Source organism: Numenius arquata, chromosome 6, assembly GCF_964106895.1.
Source record: "Numenius arquata chromosome 6, bNumArq3.hap1.1, whole genome shotgun sequence".
Classification (NCBI taxonomy): domain Eukaryota; kingdom Metazoa; phylum Chordata; class Aves; order Charadriiformes; family Scolopacidae; genus Numenius; species Numenius arquata.
The window spans coordinates 24,714,813-24,728,402 of NC_133581.1; the positions used below are offsets into that span (position 1 = coordinate 24,714,813).

The following is a 13,590-nucleotide window of genomic DNA, read 5'->3' on the forward strand; positions in this document are numbered from 1 at the left end:
AAAAAGCCATTATGAAGGAAGAATGTAAAATGTCTTTGTGAAAAAAGTGCACCACAATGGTTTCAGAATGATGGTTTAAGGAATATTCAGAAGACTGCACATTGTCAATACAATACCAAACAAAATTAATTTTGAAAGTCTAACAGGTCTTCCTCAGTAGTATGAAGAGTACTTCGTTTAACTTGACAGAAATGGGTTTTCTTTCTAGAAGGCTATTTAGAAAAACGCCAAATAAAAACATTTCTTTGTTCATTTTGTTTGCATGTAGGCATTCAAACCCTGTACATCTACATAACTTCCAAACTTCTTAATTTCCAGAATGGCAAGATATATGCTTCATCATAGAAGATACATGAGGCTTTATCCTCACATATTTTTGACAGAACTACTGAATTGCTTAAAATTATGAATGGGTACAGGTTAACAAACAGAGCTAAGTGTCCCAAAGATGCTGTTGAAATATGGTACATCCTACCACCTCTGACTCTTTCAGGAGTATATCATAACATGACCTTTCCCAGCTGTCTGGCTTCAGCATTCCCATCCACATGATTGCTGCTGCTTCCATACTTGCAGCTTTTGGATAACTCTGCAAAACTGGAGTCTAAGACACAGAACTTTATTTCACAGCACATTTCACTCCCATTGCATAGAAGGGCCTATGTATTTCCAAAATTTTACTGGGCTTAAATAGAAGAATAATTTTTAAACTGAGGTAATAAAGCCGATGCAAAATGTGGCTGACACAATTTAGTGTGGATTTCACTTACCAAATTAGCTTAAGCCAGTTATGAACCAGCTTGGACTGAAAAAAAAATAAACCGCTCTTACATTACGTCTGCACTTATGTTAGAGTGGTTTAAATGGTTGAAGAATAAGCAGAATATTGTTCTAGTGATTCTAGCGAAACTTGCAGGTATAGATGAAACTTAATAGAAAAGAAACTCAGCCTTGCTGTCAGCAAGTAGAGTTCCCACTGAAGCCAACCAGAACTAGTCTTTTTATGGCGTGCTGAGTTTGGCCCAGTATTTTTAAGTTGTTATTTTTAAGTGGGATATTCTTAGGCAGCTATTAATTCAACACAAAAGACATCTGGATGTATTGTATTACACTGATAAGATCAGTATTAATTAGCTGACAGGTAACCAACACAGCAGTCTGTCCTTGCTAGACTTATATTTATATGAAAGATTGAGTTTCTTTGGTTGTTTAGTATCCAAGTCACCCAAATGTATATTTGTGTACTCCAGACATAGCAAGTTTATATTGATCATTAAAATTACTAGGTTGGGGGTTTTTTTCTTTTTCTTTTTTTTTTTTTTTTTTTTTTGCACTTGGTTTATGGAAATTTTCTGAGTATAGCAGACTAGTCGCATATAAATATACAGCATATATATACATAGAAATTACAAAAATACATTTTATTTATATTTGATTTTTAAATAATAAAAATGAAATTTCACATTTGTTTAAAGATTAGTTAGCATTCCAAAAGCTTCTGCAATTTTTAAGGTATTGGAGCAGAAGATATCTGTATATTCTAGGATAACTACGTTTCACAATCTCAGTCAGGGTTTATAATATAATTATTTTGGGAAAAAATAGCTCTGCTTTAAAAGTTTGTGCTTCATCAATTTCTTCTATCCCCTATTCTAGTCTCCTCTCTCCTTCTCCTCTCATTTTACTGATGGCCAAAAAGCTAAACCAAGTTCCCTTTCTCACCTCAGTAAAGACCAAAGAACTCAGAGAAATGAAATGATCAGACAAAATAGCATAAGCAATTGAGGATAACTAAATAACTTACTGACATGAAGGACATTACCTTTAACTCCAGTTGACACCAAACATGCCCAACAATAAATTTTGCAACAACTTCGGTTCCCAAAGCTAATTGCCAAAGGTACTGAAAACAATTGTTCATGATCTCCAACTGTTTTGTACAACTGCAAAAGATGAATTATTGTCCCATTCAAATGGTTTGGTTTTGTTTTGGGATTGGATTCATACAACAATGCAGTTTAACAATTAGTCACCTTTATCTTGCACAATATAAAGTCAGCATAATTTCTGGAAACGCTCTCTTTTTCACAGAACATTAGTATTTTTGTTAATTCATGTAATAGTTTACTTATTTACATGTTAATATAATAATCAGGTCCTCTACATTCAAAACTTTCTGGGTGTGCATTCACTGTTTCAGTGTAATCAAAATCAACTGCAGCTTCAGGTAGCACTTTCTTACATCACTTTCGTAGATATCATTGTTTAAGAAAGAGAAAAAAGCACTGTATTAAACAGAGGTTTTCTTGTCCAAGCAGGTGTATTCATTATTCCAGGCTGGAAAGACTTGCTCAAAGGTCTCAGGTTTACCAGCTTCACATGCATTCAGAATGAAAAGCCTGAATATAGAGCAAACGTGAATAACCTTTTCTCATTTCTCCTGGAAGCTTCTAGCACCAATATCCTTTGTTGGCTTTTCGTGCATTATATTCTCTCACGCTGAAAAAAATCTCCTCCATAACTCATCAGTGGCATTCAGGGACAAGGTAGCCACCAATTATCAAAATATCATTAACCTGCTTCACAGTCTTCTCGTCTTTCACTTTTTGTACTGGTTAATAGGATGAGGAGAATCGGGACTATTTACAGGACATTTATTTGTATTACTTACTCATCTCGAATTCTTTTGCTTTGAATACGGTCTCTAGAATGAAAAGGCTGAATGACTCTGCATTGCTGAAATCAACATCCCTTATACAATGCCCTGCAGCAAACAATCAACATGGCCACTGCCACACCTACCATGGCCTCTAGCTAACCGTGTTCTACTGTATTTTCTTCCTTAATCAAAGTTTTGACATGCAGAAGTTATTTTCAGCAGCTCTACCTTCGGGCCTGCAAATGAAACATCGTGTGGCGCAGACACGTTCAGCAGTATCTCTAGTGATGATGGGTCACAGTACGAGAGCTAAGTGACAAACAGTTGCGTATGATCAATCTTATCCATATTAAACAGTTACCTGGCAGCATTTCCTTAGCTGGCAAACAGAATTATGTATCTTCAGAGCCCTGTTGCTCTACTTTGTCATTTCATAGGGTTGACTTTTCAGACAGAGAAAAATGCCATCACTTAGGCACAATTCACAGCAAGTTTGTAACTGAAAATTAAAGGAGTCACTTTCTTGACTACCCCAGGTTGCACAAGTGCTGTGCCCAAAAGATATTAGACCTGGAACTCAAACATATCTGTTTGCTTCTTGGCCAGTTTAGCAACTTCTTCTCTTATTGCCTTTACAAGGGCAGCTGTAGAAATGTTGGTGAGAGGAGTGTCAGACGGGTCATTTTCTGTCAGGCTCTGCTGAGAAGCTGCAGTGGATGGCAAAGGAGCTTGTTCCAGGCTGGGATGCATGCTCGCCTGCTGGCTGTATTGGCGAGGAAGTCGCGAAGGAGAATTATGTTGGTAGCGGGGCCTCGGATAAGCCTCGATGTATCCAGGTAGTGGCACCTGTAGAGCATTGTAATTATAGAAAATTATACAGAACAATGGATCTGTAGTGCCACCTACCACGTAACACAAACCTCCTTGGGGCAGAATAAGAAGTAAAAGATAAGACCACATGAAGAGAACATAAACCTTATACTCCTAAGCATCCGTTTACAAATGTCTATCTTGGCATGTGTCATTTATGCACATATGTCAATGTACTGGTACTCAACTCCCCAGACTGCGGCAGAAAAAACACCTTGCAGGGGAAATATTGCATGTCTTAATTTATCATGACTTCAAAAAGTCAAAGGGAGAAGTCTTTTCTGAAAGTGTCCTCTGCTTACTAGTCCTCCTAAACTTTTCAGTTTTAAACGGATAGCACCACTGCATTTCAGAACACCAAAAAGCCTAGAAGGGAAAAGTAGAGTTTGCTGATTTGCAGCCACTGCCTAATCCAAGTCAGCCAAGTCTCTGGACTTACTGTTCCTAACAAAAACTCACTAGATCCGGACAACAGACATAAGCTCAGGTATGCCAACCTAGAAACTCAACACTGACTTCTCAGTCAGGATTTCTGGCCACGTTTGACAGAATTACATGGGGGATTCACAATTTTACTAACACTGGCTAAAACTAAAATAATAACGTAGGCCCTTTAGTCACTGGGAGATATTAAATTTCCTTCACAAATCCATGAAACATACCAGTCTTTATAGTCCTCAGAAGTTTTTAATGCATCAAATAAAAACAGTATTAAATAATGTTTTGCAAAACTCTATAAATCTGCAGCGCTTCATTTTGAAGTTGTTACAGAAGGCAACTTTTTATGTTATTACAGAAGGCAACCTATAACCTATTACTAGGACAAGATAATTTCTCCTTGAGAAAAAACTTACTAGCTGATCATTCTACTCCATGCCAATGACAAGTACATAAGGAAAGTTCAGTGATGCTCTTTTATGAACTGACTCCGAAAACTACACTTATCTACACAATACTCTGAATACTACACTTATAAGTTAACTGATAAGTTTCCACAATGTTTAAGCACTAAAAAGTTAACTCTGTGATTATTTTTGCTTTAAATGTGAAAAACATATGGGTTTTACTTTCCAAATATATTAAGGTGTTATATAAGCATATAATACAGGCAACCAGGCAGATATCTCAGCTAATTTGGGGGTTTCAGTCAGGCTGAGGTGTAAGGTGTGTCACCCACCAGGGCAAAGGCTTTGGTGGGTATGCCAGAAGCAAAATTTCAGAATTTCAGGTGTCTGCAAGCAGACTGAAATGTCAAGCTGTGAAACATCTGCCAATTTTATATACCTTCTGGTGAACATGGGGCCTCAGCATGGACTTCAGAATGACAGTTTTGGAGTTTCACTTGAATCTCGTTTTGGCTCTGGCCCTGAGAGACTCGAACAACCCTTGGGTGCTTTTGAAAAACTTACCACTTCAGGCATCTTAAGAACGTATGAAAATCTGACCACTAGGGTTTACACATGCTCTATACAATCTTGGATATCCAACAAGCCATAAAGAGAATGTCAAACACGTTCAGTGTAGTGTGGTGAGACAAACATAGGAATCTGGCATGATATGAAAGTGATCATTAAATGCAGTTGACTCTATTGAATAATCTATTGTAAACTAAAAAGACAAACATTTTAGTAGTACAAGTGAAAAAGCCACTAGGGGCCACCAGGTTACTACTTTCACTAATCAGCATCTAGCAATTTGGAAAATAAATGCTTTCTTGGATACAGTTCCCTTCTGCCACAAAACTTAGTGCTTCAATACTTACCATTTATCTAAGAGTACTCTACAGTAAATTAAGCTTATAAGATAATTATTTGTTGTCAAATCTGTTTCCTCTGTTACCTGGTTTACAGTCCAACTAGTGGAAATGCATGAATAGCAAAGAATTTCAATTTTCACCTTATAAATATTGCGCCTCTGCTCTTAATAATTTTCAATAAAATCTTGGAAGCATAATTGAGCTATAATCTAGAGGCTCAGAAAACAGAAAACATCCAGAAACTGAAACCCTGAGTATTACTTTAGATCTTTATTTTTTTCAGCATCATTCGTGGTTTCTGATATCTTATGTTGCTAACGCTATTACTAGTTCCTAACAAAAAAAAAGCAATGAAAATCACAAATAAATAAAACAAAGAAAAGGAAAAGGGTTTCTATGCTTTAAATGGCAGCTCTGGGAAGGGAATATGTACAACTGCATCAAAAGCCTCCAGGTGTCAGGGGCACATCAGCAGATGTGCTCAGCTTACAGCTGAACATACTTGTTTTTTCTTGACAGTTCAGCCCACAAACTCAGACTTGCATCTGCCAGTCAAACCGAATTCTTTTCCTTCCAGGCATCAGGAGCAGTAATAAAGATTTGGCAAGAAATAGCCGCCCCCAGGAACATTTATATGACCGTGTTATCTTTTGCTTAGCTGCTCAAAGACAACTATTAGACTCCAACTGCAATTCACTAAAATATTCTGTTGATGATATGCACATGGAAATAGAATCTAACTCCCAGTTTGTTTAGCTGAATTGGTTCTGCATAAATACCAGATGTGAGTTCAAGCAGCAGAATTGATCTTTTTTTTTTCCTAGTGGAAAAAAAGCCCTAAATTTTAGAAATTGTTTCAAACATAAGAAACTATTGCAATTCATTTCAGGATGTCTCAACTTTATTTCTTTGAAATATAGGTATAGTTTGGGCTAAAAATTGCATCGGCCCTAGACTAGGATTGTGCAATTAATTATTTAATTTATGATCTGTCACCACAGCCTGCAGGAAGACTTGAAACACTGCACAGCAGGGCTGCAGCAGAGGTGGGAGCCAGGCTGCCTTGAGAGAAGCCTCCAGGAGGGAAAGATGCTCCCAACTTCCAAATAGCACAAGGCCATCTTGAGAGGCAGCATCATCTGCTCCTCCCACATGCCTATCTAAATATTTAAACTCTGTCCTGGGAAAGAAAAATGGTAGCTAACCCACCAACTTTAAATAGGTGCCAGCCCCTAACCTAATGAATGATTTAACTCTCTAGAAGACCTTACTTACAGTTCATGGGATAGCCAGCTAAAAATCTATCCCCCCTCTCATAACTTTTCACTGCTATAGACTATTTCCATTCAAGGAAGAATTATCTTGCTCAGATTCTTTGTTGATTTCTTAGCATTACTTTAAACCCCTCCTGTGCAAATCACAGACAATGTATGTAGTTAGAAAAGCAAGGAAGCTTACTGAGTCTGCCCACTGCCCTGGTAATTCGTTCTCTCCAGCATAAGGCATCCAGGCTTGGTTCCTGTATGCGGTGGGTGGTGTTGGGATAAAATAGCCTGTGAAGCCAGGTCGGTTTGCTGCTGGTATGGCAAACACTGCTGGTACAGTATTTCCTATTAAGAAAGAGAGTAGATATAATTAATAGCTGATATTTTCAGTTATAAATTAGATTACACTTATGAAGTAACTGGCCTCAGTCGGTTTTTTGAATTTTTTTTTCTTTTTTTTTGTGAGAATGTGATCATCATCAGTTGGATGTACGGCTCCCACCATCTGAATAGAACATCTCTATAATGCTGGGAAATACTGGAGAAGATAATTTTGCAGTTGTCTATAATCATTCACAGCCTGCAGATAAAGACATAAGGCCTTAGTCATTAGGACTTGGACCTTGTAACAACTGATCTTCATCAAAACGTGGAATCATTAGGAAAAAGGCTTCTTTTCCTCTTGCATTTGCTTCCTTGTATTCAATTTTTAGATTTTGTTACCATGGGTTTCAGAGTAGTGCACCTTTCTTTTCAACAGCAGGTTACAGAGTGTTCAGTTTACACAGTAAAACTGTCTTAATATCTGTAGGCACAAAACCTACAAAAATGAGTGAGCAATACATTTAAAAGGCTGTAATCTCAACAACCCCATCATAAAACTTCAATGCTTCCGATAAAAAATATCAAGGCTCTACCTGCTCAATTCGTTTCCCAGGCAGAGTCTATGACTGCAATAAATTATGCAGCTGACGCTTAAATAAATATTTCCAAGGAAACTTGTTGACACCAAATCTGTTTTATCACATCTTCATCAAGATGTATGTACGGGGACATCAAGGAAGCCTTCAACTGAAATTCCACTACCATACTCCAAGTTGGGTGGGAGAAACCAGCCTCCCTAGTATGAGGTTCAGCCAAATCTCTGGATATGGTTATATCTGCTCTTTCAGGTAGGGTTTATAACCGGGGCTCACAGAGATGCAGAGAACGTGGTTCTTGCTGCAATTACTCAGATTACCCACAGGATATAACTAGGCTGTCTGAAAGACCAGCATCTTCTCACACACTCCCGCTATTTCCCTTGAGAGAAGCCATCATAACTCCATGTATTTGCCACATCTAGAGTAAAATAGAAACAACTTGCTTGTCCAGTAATACTTCCTTCCTCTAGTGTCTATTTACGTGTGAAGACAGACACCAGCAGTGTACTACTGCTACACTAATGTCACAAAAACCCCATTCCTAAATCCTGGGTAGGAAAGCTCTGTATCATCTTTATCAGGTAGTAAACAAAGAACATGGATGGTGTGCTTTGAGTACTCAGTTATAATACGTGGACATGTATTTTACTTTTCAGATTCACTGAATATAGCAAAAATAACACCATTTATGTGAAAGCAGAAGAGCCAGTAAACCCCATAAGAACACAACGAAGTACAGCTCAAGCATCTTCTGTGAGGAATGGATGCACTGTAATGTTGCATAGATGGGCACTGGCTCTGTACTGGAGTCAATGCAAAGAACACACAATTCCTTTCCCTTCCACTTGCACATCATTTGAATATTGTCAACAACATACCTGTTTTTAACATCACTGGAAATGATAAAGAAGTGTATCAGAGAACACGTTACTGTAGAGACTAAGAGTGAGCTCTTGGTAGTGTGGCATATTTTATATCTTGAAATGCTTTAAAATGAAAGGGTGAGCATCTGCTCTTTTCAGATTCACATGCACAATTTGCAAAAGGTATGACAAGAAGTAAGAGTAGAATGGGTCCTTCAAACCTACTATATTTAATTAATTGACAACAGATTTGCATATCCACATTATTATTCTCAGTAGAATATGTTGAATACAATGGAGATAATGCTCTGTTACTTCTGAGGAAGCTAAGAAAGAAATTTTTCTGGCAGATTCACAGAGCAATGTCTAATAAACCTACCAATTTCAGGTACTTTGACCTGACAATGTAATATGTTTTTAATCTTGTAAGCTCTTTTCTATAGCTCTTCAAGAAAACATTTTTTTTGCCAATAAGAAGCTATTTCAAATATTTTTCTAGCTAAATGTTCTCCAGATACCATCAAAACAATATATCAGCTTAATCTCATAATTAAATCAATTCACTTGTAAACAAAATTCATATCAAAAGGACCAGGAACTCACTAGGCCTTTAAAACTGGGACATTTAGACCCAAAACAAGTTCTGCACTTGAGCAGGAACTACCTTCTCAAAAACAAGAGGGGAGATGAGCTAACAGATTACCTCCGACTATGCAAAAAAGCACTGCTGCCGTGTGTTTTGAAAGGAAAGGGGCACGTACCTTCAACTTGCACTCCTCAGCAGCCCACTGTTGTGACAAGACTAGGAGTTAAGTTTCTCAAGAGGAAATAGGGAGTCATAAAACTCATCCCACAGTCAGGCTGGAAAATCCCAGTCTCGCACACGCTATTCTTCATGTCCCCTTGTTTTTCCTCCTTCTCCTTACAAACCAAGTAGAGCTGAATGCCATTATGCCTCCTTCTGCAGTACTACTTACAGCTCCATTGTACATATTCTGCTTTCAAGCACTTGGACTGATATTCTTGACTGATAAAACAATGGAAGGATCCACCTCATTTCTCCATGCCCCTCAGAACCCTGTTACCCATCTCTCCTGCTTTTTTTGTTTCTGTACGTGGTGCAACCCAAGATGCAAGATAAATTCCACTGAATTTTGTGGTACAAATGAACTGTTTTGCTGAGCTTTAATAATTCAGATTCTTGATCAGTGAGCCAGCAGAATGCCATACTTGAACAATGACCATCTGGTATATTACTGCTGGATCTTACCTTCAGAAACTACTATTTCCTGGTGCTTCTGCGGGATGAGTAGTGTTTTACAGTGCCACTAATGCTGCATTTACAAAGGAGCAATCCTTTGTAAACTCCTTCAGTTGCACCAATAAAAAAAACATAATACGGTCCTTCCCCAAATAATCATCTGTATTTGCTATATCCCATGCATTCATTTATATGCAAAATAAATTGTGAGGCTCTCAAAGCTGCAAGTTGGGTCTGCACTATTTTTTCACCTGAGTGAAAAGCTGATTGATCGAGTGGACCAACAGACATCGGAGCTCTCGAACCAGGTGCAAAAGACGCCTGATCATGATGCTGGGCCTGATCTGCCCCACTGGACTCAGGTATTCTCACTTTGCTGCCAATATCTGATGTAGACCTGTGCGTTAAGAAACCAAAAAATAGAAACTTTTGTCATTCTGACTGACATACATAGCGACATACATGCTTATCAGCTACAGTATGACAAGCCTACTAGACATGAGCTATCTGATTTTGCTCTGGCATGACAGAAGTTTGGAGAACAACTGGAGAACCAGAAGTCTGAGAACAACTTCTTTAGCCTGGCCGCTACTTCGCCAAAGCATGTTATGACCATTCCATAGAGCCTTTTCTTGCTGCTTCAAACAAATTCCTGTGACATGCAACACAAAAACCAGAGCTTTACCATTGTTCATTAACACAAGACTGCAGACAATAACATATTACTGCAGCGTATATGACATGGTATCGTATAGTAGGAGACTACTACGGTAAGTAACGTTAACTGCACTTGGGAAGTACTAACATCTTTTGAAAAGGCGTGTCCCAGATGCTTTAGAGCTAAAATATACTGGATGAACAAGCATATGTCAACAAAAAGTATCTGTATCCTGAATGTTTGGACACCGTTATGATATCTTTAGCAGCCCCTCAGATAAGTTTCCTTTGGCCTGGGTGCTCCTCAGCGGCTGTGGGCAGGTCTGCGGCGCCTCCAACTGCAGTTGGCACCCAGCAGTACCCAACAGCACAGCACTGAATGAGTTCATCCACCACAGAAGTGTAAAAATTCCTTGAAATGCAGTTGTAGAGTCCCATACTGCAAGGAGAGGCAAAATGGACTGAGATAAGGCAGTCAGGCTTTTGCACATATTTAGCTTCAGAAACGCAGGTATGAGATATCTGAAAGCTAGGCAGAAATTCCCAGATGCAGGGTACTGAGAAACATCTTACAATTCATCCATATCCTGTTGCAAGTCCTTACAATAGAGAAAAGCAGGGAGAATGACAGAGGGAATTATCTACCACCCATCTGCAATACAATACACCATTATGCGAGTTGAGGCAAAGCATGTTTTAAAAGAAATCAGAGAACTGGATTTCCTAATTTTATTGAAACTGATTACCTAATAGAAAAGAAAATTCATTGTTATTCCTTTCCTCTCCATGTTAAAATGAAATAAAATCAACATGTTTCTAACTTCAAGAATGTGTCTTCATAAGTGCCTTGTAAGTTCCCCTTCAGAGTTTGCCCCAGTTCTTATAACAACAGTGGGTTTTAGAGATCATACCTAAAATAAAACAACAGATAAATACCTCCTGAGAGAGGCAACAGCCACAGGACCTGTTCTGGGAGGGACCGGAGGAGGAGGAGAACCCATCACCATCTCAGGAAGCTGAGAAAATCTGTAAGCCTGTAAAGGAGAAAAATAAGTATTTTCTGAAACACCCATAGATCTCAAGTCAAATTAAAAACCAAAAGACCTCAGAAATTAAATACCTGCTTTTGCGTGCCTGCCAACAGGAAGTTAACTTTTTGTGGCATTAATAGCAATTGCTATTTGAGAATTTACAGTGCTTGGGTGATTTTAGGATGTAGAAGAAAACACAAACGAGCTCAGAGCCAAGATGAAGTCTAATTAAAATAAAACACATTAAACACTATCGTTGTGACATTTCTAACCTTGCTGGCAAAGCAGATCTGTTACGATTATGTGAGACTCAACAGCTGCTTTGGACCCACAGGAAAAAGATCTCACTATTTTCACTTCCTCCAGAAACAAAGTATTTTAAAGATTTATAAAGCACCCTCAGAGCAGCATCTAGTGAAGTGAAGCTGCCTGTGAGCAATGCATATTCCAACCTCTTCCTTTCAGCCTTGAAGAAATGAAAAGAAAATTCTTCACAAAAACCCCAAGCTCTGTAACTTTCTAAAGCAATAACAAGAGTCTCAAACAGTTCTGAAAAAGCAGAGTAATTCAGAACATGGGACCAACCCACTAAATCACAAAATTAAGCATTTTGCCCCCATAGTAATTCTGGATTTCATCACTAATACATGTGAAGAACAACTAATCGTGCGCATGAAACCCATGGCACGCAAAAAATGACATGCAGGACAAAATTTCTCTTCTAAATTCTTTGTACTGCTATAGATTAGAGGTCATAATTTTGCTAAATATACTTCAAGACACAAGGATGATATCTCTCTAGCGTTTCATTGACACTTTTCTTCAACACGTTGAGATTTGGGGATTTTTTTTAATTACACTTTTGTTGACGATGCTTCAGAGCAATGCACATGATTAAAGATAAGGTCAGAGCAATAGCAAATGACAAATTATGGGGAGGCTGTCCAGTATCAAGATATGGGCATTTTGACAAAAACTAGAGTCCAAATTTCAATCATAGGACTTTGGCCCTCTAAAAGAGAGATATCTGGTTTAGCCAGAGAGGTTCCCTCCACAAACAGTAGAAAAAGCTAAAAACACATTACCACGGGATGAGTCATTCTCTTATCTCCTGCACGTAGAAAGAACCTACAGGATTTACATGATTAGCTCAGACTTAACACCTACATTTAGGTTTGAATTTGGCAATATAAATCCCACACTAAATATCAAAAAACACTATCTTTCAGTAACCTTCTTTAAAGATTATACATTTAGACAATGTTCCAATACCATCTTTCTCAAATAGCTGTAAAACTGGGTTAACACAAAGGAAAGGTAACTTATCAAATACTTACTTTTGATGTCAGTGTCTCTAAGGGAAAAGCAATACAGACCAAGCATCTTTCTCCCACCTCTCACTGCCACCCCTTTTGAAGCAGGGTAGAGTCCCTCAAAGGCATATCTATGAAAATAATTTTTCCTTTCATGCCACCTACAAAGTCTCCTAATATTTACTTTCACCATGCTACAATGGTATTTAAAGTATTTCTATATTTAGGTAGAAAAAAAATTTAAAAAGGCAATGGTACATTTCCTAGCCAGGGGTTGAAAATACTGATTTTTAATGAAAGAACTGTATAGAAAAACAAATGGTATTCGCATCAAAGAAAACCTCAATTAGATTTCTCCTAATAGACCTGGACTTGAAATGGTCTGCAATGTCTCTTCTGCATCCAAAAAGCTGGCAGTGCTCTCACAGGCTGAACCAAACACTTCCTTCTGGCTCCACAAGCCTTTCATCCCACATCTTGCTCTCAGCATGCATTTCTACCGAGTATGAAATTCTTTTTTTTCCCCCTATTTTAAAGACACAGTACATGAACTAATGTTTCAGAGTGGTTGGTGACTCCGGATATCATTTGAGTATAACAGGATAGACAGAGACACACAGGTAGATTTGGTGTTTCTCTTGTGTGTTAGTGGATGTGCTTTGGCATACTGATATGAAAGGAGGCATTTTAAGGGATCACAAAGAACATTTCACTAACGTGCTGTGACTTGCACTGAACATTTTTTGGGAAAAAAAAAAAAAGTAAAATAGAAAATCAAAGCACTTATTTTACTGCTTACATAGGAGATAAACAATTTTGAGTGAGTGGCAGTATTTTTCTAATGGCTGGGTAAAGTGAATCCTATTAAAGTGAAAAATCCTGTTACAAGATCTGCTCTGCCACGCCGAGGAACAGTCTGTCCTGGGGAATGGCAGTCAGTCGTCTTTGTGCCGAGCTTCCACAGACACCAAAACCATTACGAGAGGAACTCC

General features: G+C 38.2%; 1 protein-coding gene across 1 annotated transcript in view; it reads right to left on the reverse strand.

The window, feature by feature from the left end:
• Positions 1-3,223: 3,223 nt before the first annotated feature.
• KIAA1549L (KIAA1549 like) overlaps positions 3,224-13,590 on the reverse strand; it is a 71,638-nt gene continuing 61,271 nt past the window's right edge. The window contains exons 19-22 of the mRNA XM_074148764.1: positions 11,191-11,288; positions 9,849-9,994; positions 6,744-6,895; positions 3,224-3,505 (exon numbers count right to left, since the gene is read on the reverse strand). Of these exons, the coding sequence (XP_074004865.1) occupies positions 3,224-3,505; positions 6,744-6,895; positions 9,849-9,994; positions 11,191-11,288 (678 nt within the window). The remainder of the gene's footprint in view (positions 3,506-6,743; positions 6,896-9,848; positions 9,995-11,190; positions 11,289-13,590) is intronic.